This window comes from Natator depressus, chromosome 1 (assembly GCF_965152275.1).
Source record: "Natator depressus isolate rNatDep1 chromosome 1, rNatDep2.hap1, whole genome shotgun sequence".
NCBI lineage: Eukaryota > Metazoa > Chordata > Testudines > Cheloniidae > Natator > Natator depressus.
The window spans coordinates 183,125,810-183,145,871 of NC_134234.1; the positions used below are offsets into that span (position 1 = coordinate 183,125,810).

General features: G+C 47.6%; 1 protein-coding gene across 3 annotated transcripts in view; it reads right to left on the reverse strand.

Annotated features, from left to right (window-relative positions):
- The window catches only part of IGSF3 (immunoglobulin superfamily member 3), a 152,629-nt gene that overhangs the window by 37,275 nt on the left and 95,292 nt on the right, over window positions 1-20,062 (reverse strand). For all 3 annotated transcript variants that reach the window (XM_074971988.1, XM_074971998.1, XM_074972008.1), the window contains 4 exons: window positions 16,489-16,899; window positions 14,426-14,815; window positions 12,239-12,640; window positions 6,588-6,992 (listed from right to left, as the gene is read on the reverse strand). In XM_074971988.1, coding sequence (XP_074828089.1) covers window positions 6,588-6,992; window positions 12,239-12,640; window positions 14,426-14,815; window positions 16,489-16,899 — 1,608 coding nt within the window. The remainder of the gene's footprint in view (window positions 1-6,587; window positions 6,993-12,238; window positions 12,641-14,425; window positions 14,816-16,488; window positions 16,900-20,062) is intronic.

Below are 20,062 nucleotides of genomic sequence, written 5' to 3' on the forward strand. Positions count from 1 at the left end.
GTCACACAAGCCGCCTCATCCTCAGAAGTGACGCATGGGCAGTTACGTGACCCCCCCACGTTTAAATTGTGCCTCCCCCCACTGAAAACATTGCCTCTGTGAGACACTCTATAGGAAGGCAAACTATTAGTACAGAAGAAGTGGTGGAGTACTCAGTACCTGTCTCAGGGTTCCTTACCAAGACAAAGCACAGCTCATCACTGTGAAGCAGGCTCTCCAAGTAACATTAATGGACTAGTTCAGCTCAGCAGCCTCCCCTACCCATTGACGGGTTCATCCTGACAGCCCCTAATAAACTAAACTTTATGAGGCAGCCTCCAGAGAGCCCCTGGCTGCTAATTAATGCGCTAATGAAGAGCCTGGCTGTCTTGTTTGCTCGACAGCTCCCTGGCCAATCAATCTGCCAGGGCCAGGCTTGCGAAAGGGACTCCTGGACACTGCTGCGGTATCAGCCCTCTCCGCCCCCCTCCCCCTCCCACATTCATTGCCCATTCAAAACCCAAGCAAAAGGGGGAATTTATAGGGAAAAGCTGGAATCACCCCATGTGCCTGCTTCAGGATTAGTCATGAAAGAACAGGCAGGCACAGACAGGGGTACAGGAGGTGGGAGCGGGAATGGGAAGGGCAAGAGAGGACAATGGTAAAAATCAATCCACAGAAGCAGATGCTGCTGCACTTTTATTAAAAGCTAATGGCCCACACGTATTACGGTCTCCAAGTCCAGTCCAGTGGTGGAAAGGGGGCATGTGGCTGTCAGAAGGCAAAGGACACCGTTAATGGTTTTGGACTTCAATGTCCCCTGTGTACAGGGGACAAACAGCAGTTGTGCTTCCTAGTCCATTTTATTATGCAGGGACACTGGGGTGAGAGGAGGTGGCCAATTGTGGATGGATTGCTAGCAAGGAGTTGTCTACCACTGGCATCTAGATACCGGTATAGTCAAATGAAAGCAGCGGGCATCAGGAAGCCTGAGCATAGCCGGTGTGATGGGCGTTCAGGAGAGCAAAGGTCACTTGAGCTCATGTTTGCTGGGATCAGGTAAGAAGAGGCAGTGAAAATAAGAGGAAGGGGAAGTTGTTGGCCACCTCTGCACACCAATCCCCTTCTCAAACAGCAAGTTCCTGGTTAACCCTGTGGCCTTTGCCAGCCTTCCTACAGTTCAGAGTTGCGAGCCTGGATGTCCCCACAGAATGCATTAATGCACTCATGTGCCCTGGGGCAGGCCAAAATTCCCAGTGGGCCCCATTTCTTCCCTTTGGATAAAGGGGCTCTTACCCTGGCTGCTGTGCAGGCTCAGAACTTCCCTTCCTAGGAGGAGAGCAGAGGGCCTTTCCTGCTGCGTGTGCACACGCACTTGCGTGACTAGGGACAGGACTGCTAGTAGGCTTGCTACAACCCACAGCCCTGATTTGTATGGATCTGTAGCACAAAACACTTCTTGATACTCAAGTGCTGGGTATTCTCAAAGCCAAAGGTCCTCTGCCAAAGGACCTCATCCTTCAGCCGCAGAGCAGAAAGGTAAGTGTGTTAATGCACATGAGGACTGTGGCAATTCAATACCACCACAAGACTGCTGAAACCTTCTTGCCAAGAGTCATATTCAAATGTCCAAGCCTGTACAGACTGCAACACAGCCACCCATTGTGTACTGCACTGACAGAGACCATCTGCTGTCCTTGTCTGATCCCATAGACATGTCACACCTGCTGCTTGGAAATGTCGCACTTTGAATTAACAGTTCCCTTTGCCAAAAACTTGGCAGAAAGGTGTACAGTTTGACAAAGCAAAGGGAATGGAGCGGAATCTCCCTGTGTCTACCAGCCCTGCCCCGTCCCGAATCTCCTCTCTCACCCAGAAGTCTATCCACATCTCTCTTCTGCCCCTGGCTGGGTCTTGACAATTTTCACCTTCAAAGTCGCAGGAAGAAGAGGGATCGGAATGGGTTAGGGTTCCACTCATCTGAAGTACGTCTCCTCAGCAAGTCTTGCTGGGCCAATAGCTCAGCCCTGCACTGAGTGCCATAGAACTGCAGGAGGGTCACTGGGGTTCACAAGGAACCTTAAGACTCCTCTCTCCCACTCAAGCCAGAGAGATTCAAGTGCGACAAAGAACTACCGTGCCCGGGCTCTGTAGGGATGAATCTGCCCTGAATGATCACCTACTGGCCAGCGTGGCAGCGCTGTCAGAGGGGATCAGTCAGCACCTCCTTCCCAGCTGGAAAGGGGCGGAGGCACTGGAAGTGAGTGCATAAAGGAGAAGACGGTGGCTTCAGAATGGAGTGGAGCAGGGAGAGAGCACCTTAAGGGACCTGCCTTTGGGACAGAGAGAACACACGTTTCAATAGCAGGAGAGAGCCAGTGACAAGAGGAAAGTCCCACAGGAAGGGCACAGGTGAAGAGAAATCCCCATGCGCACATCCAGGACTTATTTCAAGTTCAGACAGAGCTCTGAAGTTGTCAGGAGTGCTGCAAGCTGTCTTCGGGGAAGGAGCTGGCCTTGAGTTGTCTTGTTTTATTGTTCTTTCCCAACCATTGGACAGTGTGCTCATGCCACCGAAAGCAAAGGGAGCCTTGAGAACTGGGAGGAAATGAGGGGAGTGTTGTCATCATTGGCAACACAGCAATTGCCATAGTGGGTCCGTCCTGTCTCTGACAGGAGCCAGAACCAGACTGATCTGAATGCCGGTCTGCAGTGACAGGCCAGTGCTTAGACTGCATTAAATTATAGGACCTCTTCTTCTTCTGAGAGGGATATCTAATGTCTTAACTTGCTCACTTGACTTGCCCATATGCCAACTGGGAGAGAGTGCATGCACGGGAGTGCAACCCTCTTGTGGCTTTAGATCTCAGAACAAGATTTCCTGGACTGTGTGATTGCATTGATCTAGCCCGGCTCAGTGAAAGAAGCACAATACCCTGAGTCTATCACAACAGGCCTGTAGAAGCAGGCAGGCCACACAGATGAGTTAATGGAAGTTTCCACTCTACCTGCCAATGCACCCTACAGCAGCGTTTCTCACACTGGGGTCTGCAAGGGCACTCCAGGGGGTCCATAGTAGAGTACCACATGGATGTGTGCATTCTGCTTTCATTATTTAGATACATTGGTTGCTGAAAGCCACAGTGAAGAGGTTTTGCATCTGGGAAGTGATAACCTCCCTTATCTTCTTAGCTCTCATAAGGAAGCTGGGCTGGGCCTGGACACTAGCTGGTTTGGCACCATCCCAGGAACATTCAGAGCACTGCGGTTTTAGTAGGTGGCATTCTTACCTCTGTCAGCAATAAACCAGTTCCCCAATGTGGGGTTGTAAGGTACTGAGCTGTTTGCAGGATTATCTTTAGGATAAGACATACATCCCCATCTCCCCAATGAGACAAAAAGTGAGATCCTGACCTCCTTTGGTCATTAAAGATCTCACAGTCCCTTTATACTCTAACTCTCCTACTCCTGCTAATCACTCACATTAGACTGAACTCCAGAGCTGTCTTCCTGAATTCTCAGGGGATACAGCATTCTTCACTTCACGTCCCTCATTTTTGTAGCGATTCCATGCATTGATAAACAGCATCCGTTATACCTTTATAGCCTTTATCTACCAACTCAATACTAACTGTTTAGAAAGTGTTTTGAAACAGTGCTGAACGGTAAATTAATGCCAGTTGTCTGAGTGGTTTAGAGTTGCTGACACTTGGCCTCTAAGAACTGAGCTGATATCACTTTTAGTCACTAGTGGACTAGCTGGTTTGGATCTGAACTGATGACCTGGAGATTAACTTCAGTGTCACATTATTATTCTGAGCCATCCTGGTTTTGCACCTCCAGTTTCTGTCCACTAGGCCAGTGGTTCTCAACCAGGAGTACACATACCCTTAGGGGTACACAGAGGTCTTCCAGGGGGTACATCAACTCATCTAGATATTTGCCTAGTTTTACAACAGGCTACATAAAAAGCACTAGCGAAGTTAGTACAAACTAAAGTTTCATACAGACAAAATGAAAAAATAAGCAATTTTTCAGTAAGCTGCTGTGACACTTTTGTACTTTTATATCTGATTTTGTAAGCAAGTAGTTTTTAAGTGAGGTGAAACTTGGGGGTACACGAGACAAATCAGCCTCCTGAAAGGGGTACAGTAGTCTGAAAAGGCTGAGACCCATTGCACTAGGCCGAGCAGCTCTGCTGTAAAAAAGCTGTTCCTCCATACGTGACCTGATGGTTGAGATACGGCTGTGGATGGCTCACTAAGTGCAGAAACTGCCTGACATTGCCATGTGCTTATAAACGGTTATCACTGCAGCCACACACAAGTTATCCGAGTCTGCCAAGCCCTGAGCAGCAACCAGATCCAAACAGCACATTGCCTAGCTTTCAGCCGTATCGCCTCAGGTGCACGCTGCTGATCTCTTGCCTTTCTATAGCACCTCACCTCAAAACACTTGACAGACTTATTTATATTTTGATCACAACTCCCATCATTGCAGACAGTCACTTTTGGGGAGGAATGCAGCAGCCATTTAGTTTAGGACAGGAAATGATAAATAGGATTTTTTTTTTAACATTTAAGTTCAGTTTGACAAACTTTGACAGAGCTGGGATATTTTGATCTCAGAAAACTAAAGTTCAAGATTAATGCACGGGCTGAAGGATCTTGGAAATACGTACTAGCCAGATGTGTATATGACTCATAGATAAGACTTCAGTAAAAAGCTGCATTAGGTTAAAAAAGAGGATGGTATCCTGTTGAATTTTGGTAAACAGGATTATTTACTTGAGTTAGAATTTGTCCAGGGCACTGTGGCTGATGCCCTCTCTCTTGTACATAAGTAGCCATAGGTCTATTTTACTGTCATCTGAAAGCCAGCACCTCAGCAATGCAGGTCTCACTAGCAGCAGGGTGAGACATTGGTTAAGTATTGACTGATGGAAGAGGGCTGCCTACTGAATCTTGTGCACCACCTGGGTTTTCTCTGGAGATCATCCAGACAAAGAACCAGCAAGACCTGACCCTATTTAGCTTGTAAGAGTGAATGGAATCACAACACAAACGAATGTGGCTGCAGGCAGCAGGTAAGGAGACAGCTTGTGTCTTGGAGGCTGCCTGAGGCACAGAAATGAAATGTGTAAGAGAATGCAACATTGACACGGGGAGCTCAGCAAGAGGAAATGGGAGAGAAGGGACACGCCCTCCTTCCCTTTATTCTCCTATGGGCCATAAACCCACAAACATTACACAATGCTCATTAGACCAGACTTACGACTTGCCTGGGGAGGTTTGCCAAGCAACGCTCCGGTCTCAATTAGGAGATGGGGTGTGCAACAGATCACAGACACACATTTCATATGCCCTATTAATGCACGAGTAGAGCTTGGGCGCCGCAGGAAGGAGGTGGTAGTTCCATCATGCAAGGCCTCTAGCTGGCCTTTAAATCTTCCCGTGTGTGCTATGAGGCGAGTTTCTCTTCCCGGATGGCATTACAAGGAATTCACTCACACACAGCTGCATTACAGAGAGGTGTGTTACTTCAGGGTCTATCTCCAATCAAACTTGCTTCCCAGGAAAAGGAACTAAGAAGATGAGAGTTCTGACCTCCGGCGCACCCCCGACAATAAGGCACTTATTACAAGGCAGGATAACAGTATGGGAGTCAAGACAAAAAGGAAGGGATTACCTGCACGTAAAGAGAGGGACAGATGAGATAATGAGGGCACAGGCACTGCAAAAGCAGACTCTCATACTGAAGAGTGTCTGCCGACTCATCCAGGGATAGCCACACTCAAGTTGGGGAGGAAGGAGGGAACCCCCCGCCCCCACAAGAGCAAGGCGTCTGGCTGCACAGGAGTCTAGGGGAGAGGGTGAATGAGTGGAAGAAATTTCCAGTGCAGTAAGAACCTGGGCCACGATTTTCAGACGTGACGAGTGATTCTGGGTGCCCAAGCTGAATGAGCCTGATTTTCAGAGGACAGGTGGCCCAGCACGTTCTGAAAATCAGGCTGTTTTTTGACAAGGGAAAGCTGGGCCCCCCAAAATGGAAGCACTCCAAAGCAATCATCCCTTTTGAAACCCTGGGCCCTGCTCTCAAGCAGTGCTTGGCTCTGGATGCAACATGCAACCGGAAAAAGCTACTGCACGTCATTCACTGAGAGGTGCATGCAGACAAGTCTTGGTGGGTGCGTATGCATAACATTCATAATGTCTGACGGCATGACTATAATTAGTACAGCAATATCTAGGGTTAGGGCCCCACCATGCTAGAGTAAGATATGAGATGCAACAGGTGGGAATAAACAAACAGAGGGAGAAAGAGTAGCAGTGAGAGGAAGGCCCGGTTACATGCACTGACAGTATGTATAACGTGCAGGTCTGAGGTGTTTTTTCCTTGACATGTAAAGGGACAGTAATGTTAGTCATCCTTGCTGGCGGCCATAGCTGAACCATCACATTGTTGTTAAAGGAGTTTAGAGCTAGGAGGTTTTTGCCTCTGCCCTTTGGGGAAGGAAAGAGGGCAGAATTTGAGTCATGAAAGTGAGTTTAGTTCTGTCACTTTTATGAGTTCTAATCCTCCGGGACACCGACCGTCAGGGCTCTTACCTGGCCGCAGGACCCGGATCTCTAGTAGGTTGGAGGTCCTGTCTGCCAGTCGTGTCCAACTGCTGTTGTAGTTCTTCCGCCACAACTCGGCCACACACTGGTACTTGCCGGCCTCAGTGTCACTGGCTCGGCTGATGCTGAGGCGCACGTTGTTGCTGGACTCTGCTTTTTCAATAGCAGTGCGGGTCCGGAAGCCCGTGTACCTGTCTCCCCACTGGACCCCACCGTCCCGAGTGAAGGTGACCAGGTCATGGAATTCTGTGGTGCCTGCTGGCTGGAAGCGCCATGTCACAGACACTGGGACCCAGGACGGATAGTGCGGCTTGATGATACACTGGAGGTCAAATGATTCATTGTAGGTCACTCCAGGGGTTCTGGATATGGCTGTGACAGCAAAACCAGCCTCTGCAGAGAGAGAGAGAGGGAGAAATGAGTGAGACTGAAGAGAGTTTGGAGAACTCTGTCAAATGAGGCCTGCCACAACGCCGTGACTGAGAAATGGTTACAGCAGTGGTTCTCCAATTACATGACATGGAAAGCTACTGGTGCTTCTCGTTTTCCATTACTAAGTTACCTTAAAAGCACCTAAAACACTTCAAATACAGTACTTGCTCCACAGGAACTCTCCACGTAAGCCACTGCTGCAGTGCGACAGGGATGGTATTTCATTTCCAACAGGAGGGGAGGTGGCTCTTACAGCCCTGAATGGGAGGGGAAGTGTTGGTGAGAACCTCTCTTCTATCATATGGTCCATACCAGTGGTTTTCAACTCATGGGCTTCAACCTGTGGGCCACTTGCAGTCCAAGCAGCACACAGCTGTGGCCCATGTGACATCCTTATGGCCACACAGGTAGTGTGTGTGTATATGTGTATATATATATATATATATATTGTGTAGCTGTGGCCCACATAACACACAGAGAGCTGCATATGCAGCTCACAATGGTAAATAGGTTGACAACCACTGATCCACACTACCAAAGTACTGAAGAAGGGAACACTGAGTGAATAGGGAGGAAGCTAGTAATCTCGGAGAACCTACACAACAGCCAGACCTAAACTGTAGAAACTGGATGAAAGTTTGGCCACTAATCTCACAACATTTGGACCTGGATTCAATACCCACGTCTTGGCCCAGGCTTTCCTGCAATAGTAACATCATTCTTTTGTATTAATAATTTTTCCCTGCCCCCAAAATCCAAGCCTACCTCCTGGTGGCACTGAAAGGGTGACGGGAGGGGAAAGAAGGGACAGCTTGTTGGCATTTATACTCTTGAGAAGTGCCTATCGCTCTAGTTTGAGCACCAATATAAAAACCCTGGATAGAGAACCCCTGAGTTAGCTCTGGTTTTAGTCTTTATGTGACTCAGTCACCTAGGCAGTGGCTTTCATTGTCTCTCAATTATAGCTATATTTGTGTTGGATCATATTAAAGAAGTTCTGTATTAAAATCACAAATGAGTTTGATTCCCCATAGTTTAAATTCTAGGGTATTACTAATTAAGAGGTCTCTTGGTGTTTGGTACTGTTTCTCTCCCTCTATGTGTGAAACTTGCAAGCTGCTAAGTGTATTAGTACATTCTAAGAGAGAGTCTGTTCTCAAAGCAATTCTTTGTAACAGCAACTACTCACACAGAGAGATACTCAAAGCAATACTCTGTAACAACAGAAACAGCACCCAGAGACTCCCCGCCCTTTTGTTGTATTCATCTCGCTTTGTTAACACTTGTGATTAAAAAAGAGATAGAGGATGTAATGTGGATGGATGCTTGGTGTGGATAATAACTGAATGATCAGGGAGGTGCCAGCCTAAGAATCCAGTGTCCATCAGCTGAAGAAGGCGTCCAGTGTCCATTGGCTGAAGAAGGCGTTAAGTGGAAATAACCAGAGGACCCCCGGAGGGCAGACTGAAATCCACCCAACAGCCTCAAGAATGGGAGAACCGAAGAACAAGATAACATCTGGCAGCACGGAGCCGTCAGGAATGTGCCATCTGCTGATTGATTCAGCAACAGCATGATGAAGCAATTCCCATAGACTGGCATAGGAAGAAATTCCTATAAAAATGGACTCGAGAAAGTGAGAACTTTGGGGTCTGATTCTGCAAACCAACATCCAGGAGCATCAGATGAGCATCTGACAAGGCCCTGCTCCCTCCTCCTGTCCAGGCCACTTGGCCAGTGGCTTGGCATGAGCAACTCTAAGGCTGGTAACTATGATAACAACCTTGCAGAACGTGTGTGTGTGTGTGTGTGTGTGTGTGTGTGTGTGTGTGTGTGTGTGTGTGTGTGTGTGTGTGTGTGTGTGTGTGTGTGTGTGTGTGTGTGTAAATATGAAATTGAATGGAATGTTATAGCTATAACTAACTGCTTACCATGATTCTTTCTGTATTCACAATAAATGTGGCATTTTGCCTTTTCCCCTTTAATAAGATCCTGCTGGTTTTTATTTTATTGGTATAACACTTGGACAATATATAATTTATATACCCACCCACACCCTATATAATACATATTTTCTGGATTACATTTTTCAGAATTTTTGTTTTGCTTCAGGGTGTTTTAAAACTAACACATTAAGGTGTGAGGACAATATATTCTTAATTAACTATCGTAAATTCAGAATTTACAAATTTTATGAAGCCCTCAATGTAGTTCTGAGGATGCAGTCCCATACATGGATCCAACAGAAGCAGAAATATTTGATATGTCAGAATAGATTATCAGCCTACCAAGTGCTGTAAATTACTGCCAAAGAGAATTCTTCACTGCTTCGAATGCAATATCAAGACAGATTACAAACCTACGGAAAACTGGCCAGGTGGCAAAAGGAGGGAATAGTCTTTGTACTCAGACTACTCAGGAGATGGTACCTTCTGACCTTAGGGTTAAACAGATATTAATTAACAATAGTAGGCAGTTGGGACATTAATTGCAGTGAGCAGATTAAATTCCACGTGCCAGACTTGCCACAGAGCAGCCACTGAGATCTCTGCACACTTATAGCAAGAGGGCTCAGGAATCCTAATAATCAAAAGATGTCACCATGGCAGGGTTCCGGGCCATGTAATTACTGCAAAAACAGGTCAGTCTTTGGGATTGAAGCTTTTAGAAATGTGTTTAATGATTATCCAGGAGAAGAGGAAGAGGCCCAGTGAGCTGCCCGCATTGCAAGATCTCTGCATCTCATTACCATATGAAGTGTGGCAGCCATCCTACACAGGGACGTACATATCAGGCCCAGTCCAGAGCATAGCCAAGACGTCAGACCATAGTGCTGGAGACTGAAGGTGTTGAAGGCTGGTTTAATTTTTACAAGGTCATTTGGTCTTGTATAGGTAGGCCTGGTCTACATTTAAAAATTAAATAGACCAAGCTTGGTCACTCAGGGCTGTGAAAAATGTTGTGAGAGCCATAGTTAGATTGGCCTAACCCCCAGAGTAGATGCAGCTATGTTGACAGAAGAATTCCGCCGTTGGCTCAGCTATTACCTTTCGGAGAGGTGGCAGAAAACCCCTTCCGTTGACGAAGGAAGTATCTACACTACAGCAGCACAGCTGCACCGCTGTCATGGCTGCTGTAGCAGCTGTAGTGCAGACATACCCTTAGTCTGGGCAAAGGAGCATTACGAAAGGACTTCTCGACTGCCATGCAGGAATCAGATCTGCATTCTCAGGCTCTCAACTCTCATGTGCTCATTACATCCAGCAAACAGCTTTCTTTTACAGAGACCAATTGCCCTGACTAAATACAAAAGAGGGAGGGGAAGTGAGGCTTCCTTCAATGCCATGTTTTCTCCCCTCATCAGTTCCTGATCCAATGAATGAGCCCAGGGCTCTGTAGAAAGCTTTCCCCTCTCTCCCACATTGATCTACCAAGAACACCTCAATCCTGGCTTGCAGCACACGTGCTATTTCAAGCTCTGGGACTCCTCACAGCTTTCCCTGTGCCCCTTAGCTCCGATAGGCAGCATTTCTTACTATTCCAGCTCTAGGAGCACCCTTAACACAACTCTGTGTACACATCATCAGAGGACAGCTATTCCCCAACGGCTTGCAGGGGCCAAGGTCCCTAGCACTCTGCAAAGGGTAGCAGGACCCTCACATATTCAGAGGCTTTTGGTCTCCTCTGGCTGTAGTAATAAAAAACACTACCCTCTTTAGCACGGGCCCATCGAGTATCACAAAGCACTTTACATATATTAAAAGGGGGGAAAAAATCAGACTTAGCAAAAGGATGTCAGACATTTTCTTCTTCAAATTTTATTGGGCTGTAATAGCACCTCTTGGTTATATAAACAGGAACTAGTTATGACCTGTCAATCTGAGATTTCTCTGGAAGAGGGAATTGCAGTGGAAGGTCAATTTATTAACTTTTAATTTCGTTTTCTGGAACTACTGGGAAGTTTTACACAGCTAACTTTCAACAAGTAGAATGAATTACTGAATGTGACACTCACATTTTAGAACCAGGTGACTCCAATTACCGTCTTACTAACTTCCCCATGCACACCCCACTCCATCCCCCTACTCTTCAATTCCGGCATGAAATTAGCTGCCAGCTTCACCAGACTACACAAAGTACATATTAAGATCTGCAGCTGATTCTCAGCTATGCTGATTTACACCAGCTGAGAAACTGGCCTTAATTCTTTATTACCCATGAATCTTGCCAGCTTGTATAAATTCGAAAGCAATGCTTTCTAGCTCTAGACAGAATAATTCTTAAGAACAGGTCAGAACTGAAGGGGAGGAGGGAAAAGCAAGATGCTAATCAGAATGTGATATGATTTTAAAGGTCTTCATTAATACTGTATAGCACTGGAAAGCTGCGAATCCATCCCAACTTTCCAATCACAACATACAGCAATTGTTTATAGCCCTGGCATTTTGCATGTTATAAGCTTTCAAGAACAGTCACTGGTTCTTCAGACCTGCAGGGCATTTTTGACACTGGTCCGGCACTTAATATAGCAAGATTTAGACAAGACCAGTGAGAGTCTAAATCCATGCAGTTCCCAAAATGCCCTCCTTTAAACCATGTGGTTTTTACTGTATTCAACACTCAAAGGGATTAGTTGTGAGAACAGGGCACCAGCAATCAGGACTCCTGGATTCTATTCCCACTTGGCCAGTAGACTCATCTGTGTGGTCTTGGGCCAGTTGCTGAGGGCCTGATTTTCAGATGTGCAGAGAGCAGCTACTGCCAACATCTGATGGAGTTGTAGGTGCTCAGAATTTCTGAGAGTCAGGCCCACAGCCTCCCTGCACTTTACCTTCCTCATCTGGAGAGTGGAGAGAATGTTTACCTAGTCCACAAAGAAGCCGGGAGGCTTAACATTCACAAGGTGCTACAGAAGTGCCAAGTGCCATTAACCATCCTACTTCCTACTCTGTGCCTCTAATGCCACACACGGGAGTTCCCCGGTAATGTGACGTGCTGCACTCCTCCAGCAAAGGCACACTGACTCCCACTCAGAAACAAGTTTCCACCACCAGAAGCATGCCCCTCCCTCTAACGCTTAGCTCTGTAGCCACACAGTGCAAGCCAGCAATGCCTGAGACCGCCTCCTGACTTGCTGTAATCAAACCCCCAGGAGGGTGAGGTGCTGGAAAGCATTGCACAGTCACCACAGTGCCTCTGGTACTCACCCAGAGCAGTGATGGATACGGGTGTGCTAGCGTGCCGCTCCCCAATCATCTGCCACTCCCCATCTTGCGTCCGTGTCCACTCAGTCACACGGCACTCATAGTGGCCCTCATCTGCCTTGACACTGTTGAAGATCTCCAGGGTGAAGGAGCCAGGCCGCACCTGCTCCATCTGGATGTCCCCATAGCTGCTACGTTCTGAGTAAGAGGGACCCGGCTGCAGCGTGCCATCCTGATCCAGCCGCACAACATCACTGCGTCTGTTCTGCTTGTCCACAAGTTGCCAGGTGACGGAGAGATGGCTTTGGGGCCCAAATCCTGAGCGCACACTGCAGCCAAAGTGCAGGTTCTCTCCCTCTAGGACATTGCTGGCATTGTTGGTCATCTCCACTGAGATGCTGGTCTCTAAAGAGACAGAAGAGAAACGTGTCACATGGAGGAGATGATTATACTCATCCATTTGCCAGTATGCAAGAAAGATAGAAACTTTGGAAGCAGTTCTTCCAAACTTAGGTGTATGAAACGACACACACACTGATTCTGCGCGTGGCTAACTCGTGTGTACAAATATCCAAAGCATGCACATGGCCAGTGACTCGCTACTGGGGAACTTGTGTGCCTAAGAACAGGGAGGGCCAAATTTTGAAAATCTGTCCCATTACTGCCTGTGAGGAGTCACATTTTCTGACCACAGGTCCAGGACAAGACTGTAGAAGAGGAATGTGCTGAAAACATGGGTGTTATTACTGGTACTGTAACTCCTGGTTCTGCCAAAAGGCTTCCAAATCCATTTGATTTACAACTATCACAGAATTCTGATTATCATCTTGCTATTTCCAATTCCTATGCAATTTTCGCAGCTGTTCTCTCACAAACTACTAGAGCTTGCTATCAATGTTTTATGCCATCGGAAAAGTGGGATCCTGAAGTTTCCAGAGATATAAAGACTTATGGCTTGATTTTCACAGGTGCTGAGTGCTGGTAACTCCCACTGCTTTTTGTGGGAGTTGCAGATGCTTAGCACCTTTGAATAAAACATTAAGTCCTGTTAGTTTGTTTCTAGGACTGGTGGTTATGAAATCTCACACATGAAATCTGTTACGGTTCTAGTCTAGAAGTGCTACTTTTTAGGCATCAATCCAATCCAGGACTTCTGGCTAGTGTAATTTTCAATCCCAAATGAACGAGAGTCCATGCTGAGAGAGTAAAGGACTATAATTGACCTTACTTCAGGATAAATGGCTTCAGAACAAGCTGCATCTCACTACAAGAATAATAAATGGGAGGTAAAAATTACACAAAAGCCTCTCTCAGCTACTCCTTTGTTTGCTCAATATATATTGTTGGGTTAACTTTGAGGATACTTGTGTGGCTTGTCACATGAAAGTTATTTGAGTTGGAGAGAAAGAGCAAGACAAAGGAAATGAATGAATCAGAGGACTAGCTCTTCTTGCCCTGTCTTTTCTGTATTTATCACACCCCCTCTGACACACACAAGACATTCAAACAGGGTCAGACAAGAATGTTTTCACTAGGGTGGCTGAGTGAGGCATCCAGTGACCGAGTTGGATCTTTGTGCTAAAGAGTGAACGGTGGTTTGGGAAAGATGCAGTTGTTTCTGCTCCTTGACCCACGGCACATCCCCTCTGATCTGAGGAGCTGATGGGATCTCCTGCAAGAGCACCAAAGCAGGGGCAACTGAGCAGCAGGCACGAACACATTTCCAGTGGCTGGGCTGCTTCCTGGATGAACTGGGAGCTGGTTTAAGACCAGCAGCACTCCCAATTCAGCCTTTTAAGATGGGGTAACACCTTAAAGTTCCCAGCTTCCTACTGGGAGGTGGGAAGAGTGGGAGAATAAAGACAGGGTCCCCATTCCCTGCTCCAGCAAAGATCCCAAACTCCCTTCTCTGCTATCGAAGTAAGAAGTACAACCTGGGGCAAACACCAAGGCAACGGCCAATTTTTCCAGCCTAAGAACCCGAGTAGTGGATACCTCCCTCCCTGGCCTTTAAAGATCTTTCTGGCTGGGTTTCTAAGCCTCACCAACAAGCCTTCACTGTGCATGAACTTCTCCAGCTGGGGTCCCACCCCAGGTGACAACAGCTAAGTTTCTCAGGCAGTCTCTGCTTTGCATGGGAGGGCACACACAGACACAGCACCATGCAGAAGCATGCCAATCTCTACTTACTGAGGGGCAAGACCGTGATGGGCGTGTTCTTCGGCCGCTTGCTCTCCTTGTCAATGAAGTCCCCCGTCACCGTCTTCTCCCGCTCCGTCACCCGGCAGTTGTATTTGCCGCTGTCCTCCAGGCGGAGGCGGTAGATCTTTAGAACAAAGACATTGTCACTCTCCTTGGCTACCTTGAGCTGCCCCAGGGCCTCACGCTGGGCAAAGTCACTGTTGAGGACGGGCACGGCATTGGGCCCCAGGCTGGCAATCAGGGAGCTGTTGAAGGCCCACGAGATGGAGAAGTAGCGTTCTGGGATGTTCTGCGCCTCCAAGATACACCGGAACTCCACAGGCTCACCCACCGTGTATGTCCGCTTCTCTGTCTCCAACCGGACACTGAACTCCTTATCTGGAGAGAGACACACCAACGCGCAGCAGTGTCACTGCAGCACTGCACATGTGGAGGGGACCCTCACCCAAGAGGCAGACTGGGCAGCAGGACACTTCCATCCTTCATTTTAACCCACTTCTCAGCCACCCCACGTCCCACATGTACCCTATGTTCATGCCCCTGCGTCCCTCCCTGTTACCTCTGCCATTAACATACAGTCAACACAGGACTTAAGCAGAGGGGTACGGTGCATGCAATTGCTGCCTGGGAGAACACAGTTCATCGCACCCTCAGGAGGAGAAGCAGTCAGCTGCTAGGTTTGCAAAAGCTGCAGTCACAGTCAAACCAGGAGCAGGGGAGAGAAGGAATAGCTCATTTCTTTTCAGCCTTTTTATATTAGAAGTGCTGTTATAGTCAGAAGAAGGACTCCAAAACATACTCTCTCAATAACCCCGACCTCTTATATAAAACTGTACAGACACCCCTTTGAAATGAGTACTAGTTCTGTCTTTTAGAAACTGGGATAGAGGGGTTCAGAGGGTGGGAGGGGCATCAGGGCAGGGGGCAAGGGGTTGGGTCACAGGAGGGGGTGCAGGCTCCAGGCAACGCTTACCTCAGGCAGCTCCCGGAAACAGCAGCATGTCCCCACTCTGGCTCCTACGCAAAGGTGCGGCCAGGTGTCTCTGTGCACTGCCCCATCCAGAGGCGCTGCCCCCCGCAGCTTCCAGTGGTGCAATTCCTGGCCAAGGGGAGGTGCAGAGCTGGCGCTTGGGGCGGGTCCAGCATGCAGAGCCCCCAGCTGCCTCTTTGCCTAGGAGCTGGAGGGGGACATGCTGCTGCTTCCGGGAGCTGCACAGGGCCAGGGCAGGCAGGGAGCCTGCCTTAGCCTTGCTGCGCTGCCTACTGGACTTAATTTTTAACCAGAGTCACCAGGGTCCCTTTTCGAACGGGCGTTCCTGTCAAAAAACGGATACCTGGCAACCCTAGGATATTCCCTTCTTCAGGATTTCTCAATTATAGAACATCGGTGCAGATCCAAAGCCTCTCTAGGGAGAGGAATGCACTCCTGGGGAGGGGGAGGTCTCTGGACACTCCAAGGAGAGAGGCCAAAGAGATTAGCCCCTTGCAGCAGGAAATGTTGAGTGATAGGAAGCCTATTTTTGGAGGCCTCTGTTTGCCAGAAGCTGGTAATGGGCGAAAGGGAATGGATCACTATTACAGCACATCTAGTGACACCTGTCCCTCCTACCAGCAATAAAGCTGTTCTGGTGACCGTCTTGAGAATGTCCTGCCACTGGCCACCTGAGGTTCCACGCAGGAAACTGTTAATGAGATCACCTCAGATGATTATAAACATTGCGACAAAGCACGGGGAGAGAGCTGGATTTTGTGGTAGCCAAGGCCCACAACATTCATGGCTTTCTCCTGTCTAGTGTTAAGAATGACTCTGGCAAGAGGGCTTTCATGACTTTCCTAAGGAGACTATTCTGTAGCCAAACCAAACTTCATTGATAACAGCACACACAGGCAGCGAGGCTAGGCAGGCTGAGCTAGTCACCCATTGGCCTGCTCAGTACCTGAGAAGTCTCTTGTAAGTGGAACTCTCACACATTCCCCACTCTCTCCCTTATTGCACCACCCACTGCTCCTCCTGATACCCGTCCAAGAGAAAAAACCCTGCAGATACCGACCAGTGGCTTGGATGTTGACAATGGTGCCCTCGGAGCGCTTGCGGGTCATGGCGTACCAGGACTTGTCAGGGTCCTGGATCCACTCAGCTGCCTCGCAGTAGAACTCGCCCTGGTCTGATGGCTGGATGTTGTAGACGGTGAGTTTGGAGGTGGTCTCTCCCACCTTGTCTAGGCGGACATCGCCAGTGGCCTGCCTCTGCGCATAGGTGCTGCCCGCCCGCAGGACAAAGTCGCGGTTCAGGGAGATCACCTCCACTGGAGGCTCGCCCACTTTCTGGCGGTACCAGGAGATGGAGAGGTGACTGTGTTGGGTTGTACTCTTTGACACCTCGCATTTCAGCTCCAGAGAGTCGCGCTCCACTTTGTTTAGTGTCTGTGGAACTGAGGTCACCCTCAAAGAGTCTGGAATAACTGCAATAAAGAGAATGAAGACAGTGAGGAGATGAGAAAACAAATCTTTAGAGGTAGCGGCATTAAGAAACCTCTGAGCCAAGGGAGCGACTAAAGGCTGGATTCTTTAAAGGAGCACTAGGAAGGTGGTTTCTATTTACAGTTCCAGTGACTCAGATGTTACAGATGGAAAGCGCTATTAGGCCTCATCGAGTCCTCCCCAAAGCCCTCAGCCCATGCAGATTGTTACCAACAGCATATTTTCTGGTGCTTCGTTTAGTTTACTGCTAAATGCCCCTAAGCTACCATACGGGGCCTTCTATCACTTCCCTTGGGTTATTGTTGTGTAGCTTAATAGATCCTACTTACTGACAAGGTCACTTATCAGATACAGCCTATGTGGTCCTCTTAATTCCATGCCTTCAGTCCTTGTCATAAACCTCTGGACCACCCTTAATAATCACTCCCCCGCTCTCCTTGGCATTCCCATCCTTCAGAATACTTGTACATCATTGCTAGGGCCTTTGCCCCCGTAGGTCATTGTTTGGCCAAGGCGACATATTTAAGATCTTTTAATTTTCCCTCTTAAAAAAAGTCAGGAGACAATTCTTCTCTCCCTTGTTTATGTCTATCCACATTTTAACTCCCTCAGCAAAACGGCGTTACTGCACTTAGAGGAAGCTGGCTCCTCTGAGGGCAGCAGTGCAAACACACAATAGTCAATTGCCTGTGTCCTTCTTGGACAGACAGACATCAGGGAATTGGCAAAAGGCTATTAGACACATGTCAAGTTGATTTAGCAAATGGACAGGAAATAAATGCCATGTATCCCATTAAGAAATATGAGTAATTTCCCCACTGTCTATTTCTACAACAAAGATTAGCTACAAATGGGAAGCACACAGAGATCCAGGGAGAGGGAATGATAATTAACAAAACAGGCAAAGGGTCCAACACGTGAGAGAGAAAAATCTGTTTGCACAGAATCCACATCTTCTGGCTGCTTAACCACAGAATTTCTCCCACAACTCCCCTGGCCCTCCCTTCCTTTTATGCCGAAGGATGGGTTGGGGAGGGAGATGACCACTGGATTTGAAGGGGCACTAATGCCAGGACCAAAAGCATAAAAACACGTAGAGCAACGCAGGGGTACCATATGAGTAGTTACATCTACTTTTGAATTCATTTTTTAGAAACAGACTATTTCAAGTTGTTTTAAAAATGGAAAGGTTTCTAAACTGTCTGCAAAGCAAAGGACCAAAGATGAACAAAAGGTAGAGTGGTAACAGTTATCTTCTGGAGCCGACAGATTGGCAGAGCCAGTGACTCTGCTGCTGCTCAGAGTTTTGATAAGTACCAGCAGAGTTAAATTAACATGTCTCTGGCCAGTTCCACAGCCGATACTGTGACTTGCAACGAGTCAGACACTGGAGTTATTCATGGGTGAGGACTCAAATAATGAGAAAAGGGAGGGATTAGCAAGGAGGTGGAGGAAGTGAGGGACAGAGAACGTCTCCTGTCCAGCAGGGAGAGGGGAGGTGCTTTCAGTGTCATCAACTATTTACTAGCTAGAGACTGTTATGAAATGGAGTCCCCACAAGCAGGGACAGTACCATGGTAGAAATCCCTTTCTTACCAGCTCATTGCCCCTGGATTTCAGCAGCAATGCTGACCCTCTTCCCTTTTTCTCCCCACCATTCCATTATTTTCTCACACATTGCCCACTAGGTAGAGACTTCGGAACCTGCTCCACTAGGTAGTTGGTGTCAGACACATTTTTCAAGCCCCGTCCTACCCAGGTGTCAGAGTGAAAGAGTCAGTTTCCCCTTGCCTCTGCTTTTAAGCTCAGCAATGGCCATGACAGGCAGCAACTAACTTATTCACCAGTCTTTCCTGATGAGATTTAAATTATCATTTAAAACCCATCTGAATAAATTTCCAGAGCAGCTCAGTTCCCCCTCTCTGCCCTGCAGTCCTGGGGCTATCTTGTAACGGTTTTATATTATTAAATAAATTAAATCTGATTGTCATCTTGCTCAAGTCTCTTTCCTGCTGTGCTGCCTAAAAGGAGGATATCTTTGCTACACTGGCCTCAGTGGGATATAGATCAAGGAGTGGAAATGGTTTGGAGAAAAAAGCACAAGACACTTCTCCACTAACGTGACTACTGCAATACCTCATGTTATTGCTTTCCTGAGTCCTTCCTTTACCTACGTATCTCCATATTTATAACACATCCATCACTGAGCTTCGAGAGCTCTACATACCCCCCATTATGACATTCTTGAGTCCCCACAAAACTTTACCAATGCACCTCAATCCTGACCAGCTAAATACACTGCTATTCCACTCCCTGCCTATGAGGGCTTGCCTACACTTACGATGCTGTCAGCGTACCTCCCACCTGCCCGCGAAGCAGTAGCTATGTCGATGGCAGAAACCCTCCCATTCACATAGCGCCATCTAGACGGGGGATTAGGTCAGTATAATTGCGTCGCTCAGGGGTGGGGATTTTCCTCATTCCTGAGCGACGTAGTTATACTGACGTAAGTTTGTAGACCATGTGGACCATGGCTTAGTGAAAGCCACTGCAAATCCTAACATACAGGCGTCACTCATTCCGCGAAGTGAGCCAGATTACACTCAGTTAGGGTACATGGGCTGGGTCTATAAAGTTTGGGTCATGCTCTCCCCATACACTACAGCAGGACTCCCACTGAAAACAAACAGAAAGCGTGTAAAAAAGATGGATGCTAAACTATAGCTTTTATATTAGTAACCACGCTTGAAGTTCCTGTTGCATTCAACATCAGTGGGGAAAGGATAATACAGGGCACTTCTAGAACCATGCATGTCCTTTGTTTATTAAGCCACTATTGCATGCAGTCACAGATTTTCACACACAGTGTACCACTTATGCTCACAAATGCACACTTAAGTGTCATATAATTAAGTGTAAGCATCACCATCCTTTACAAAATGTATGCAGGCTCCTGCAGAGATGGGCCTTTCAGAGAAGTCAAATGCATGGGGAAATGGGGTTTTTGGTGTTCCGAGGGTGATATAATTTTGTTTCGGTCATTTATGGCAAATGGTTAGACAAACACCTGTCAGGGAGGTCTAGGTATATTTGGGTCCTGCCTCAGCATGGAAGAATGGACTAGATGACGTCCTGAGGTCCCTT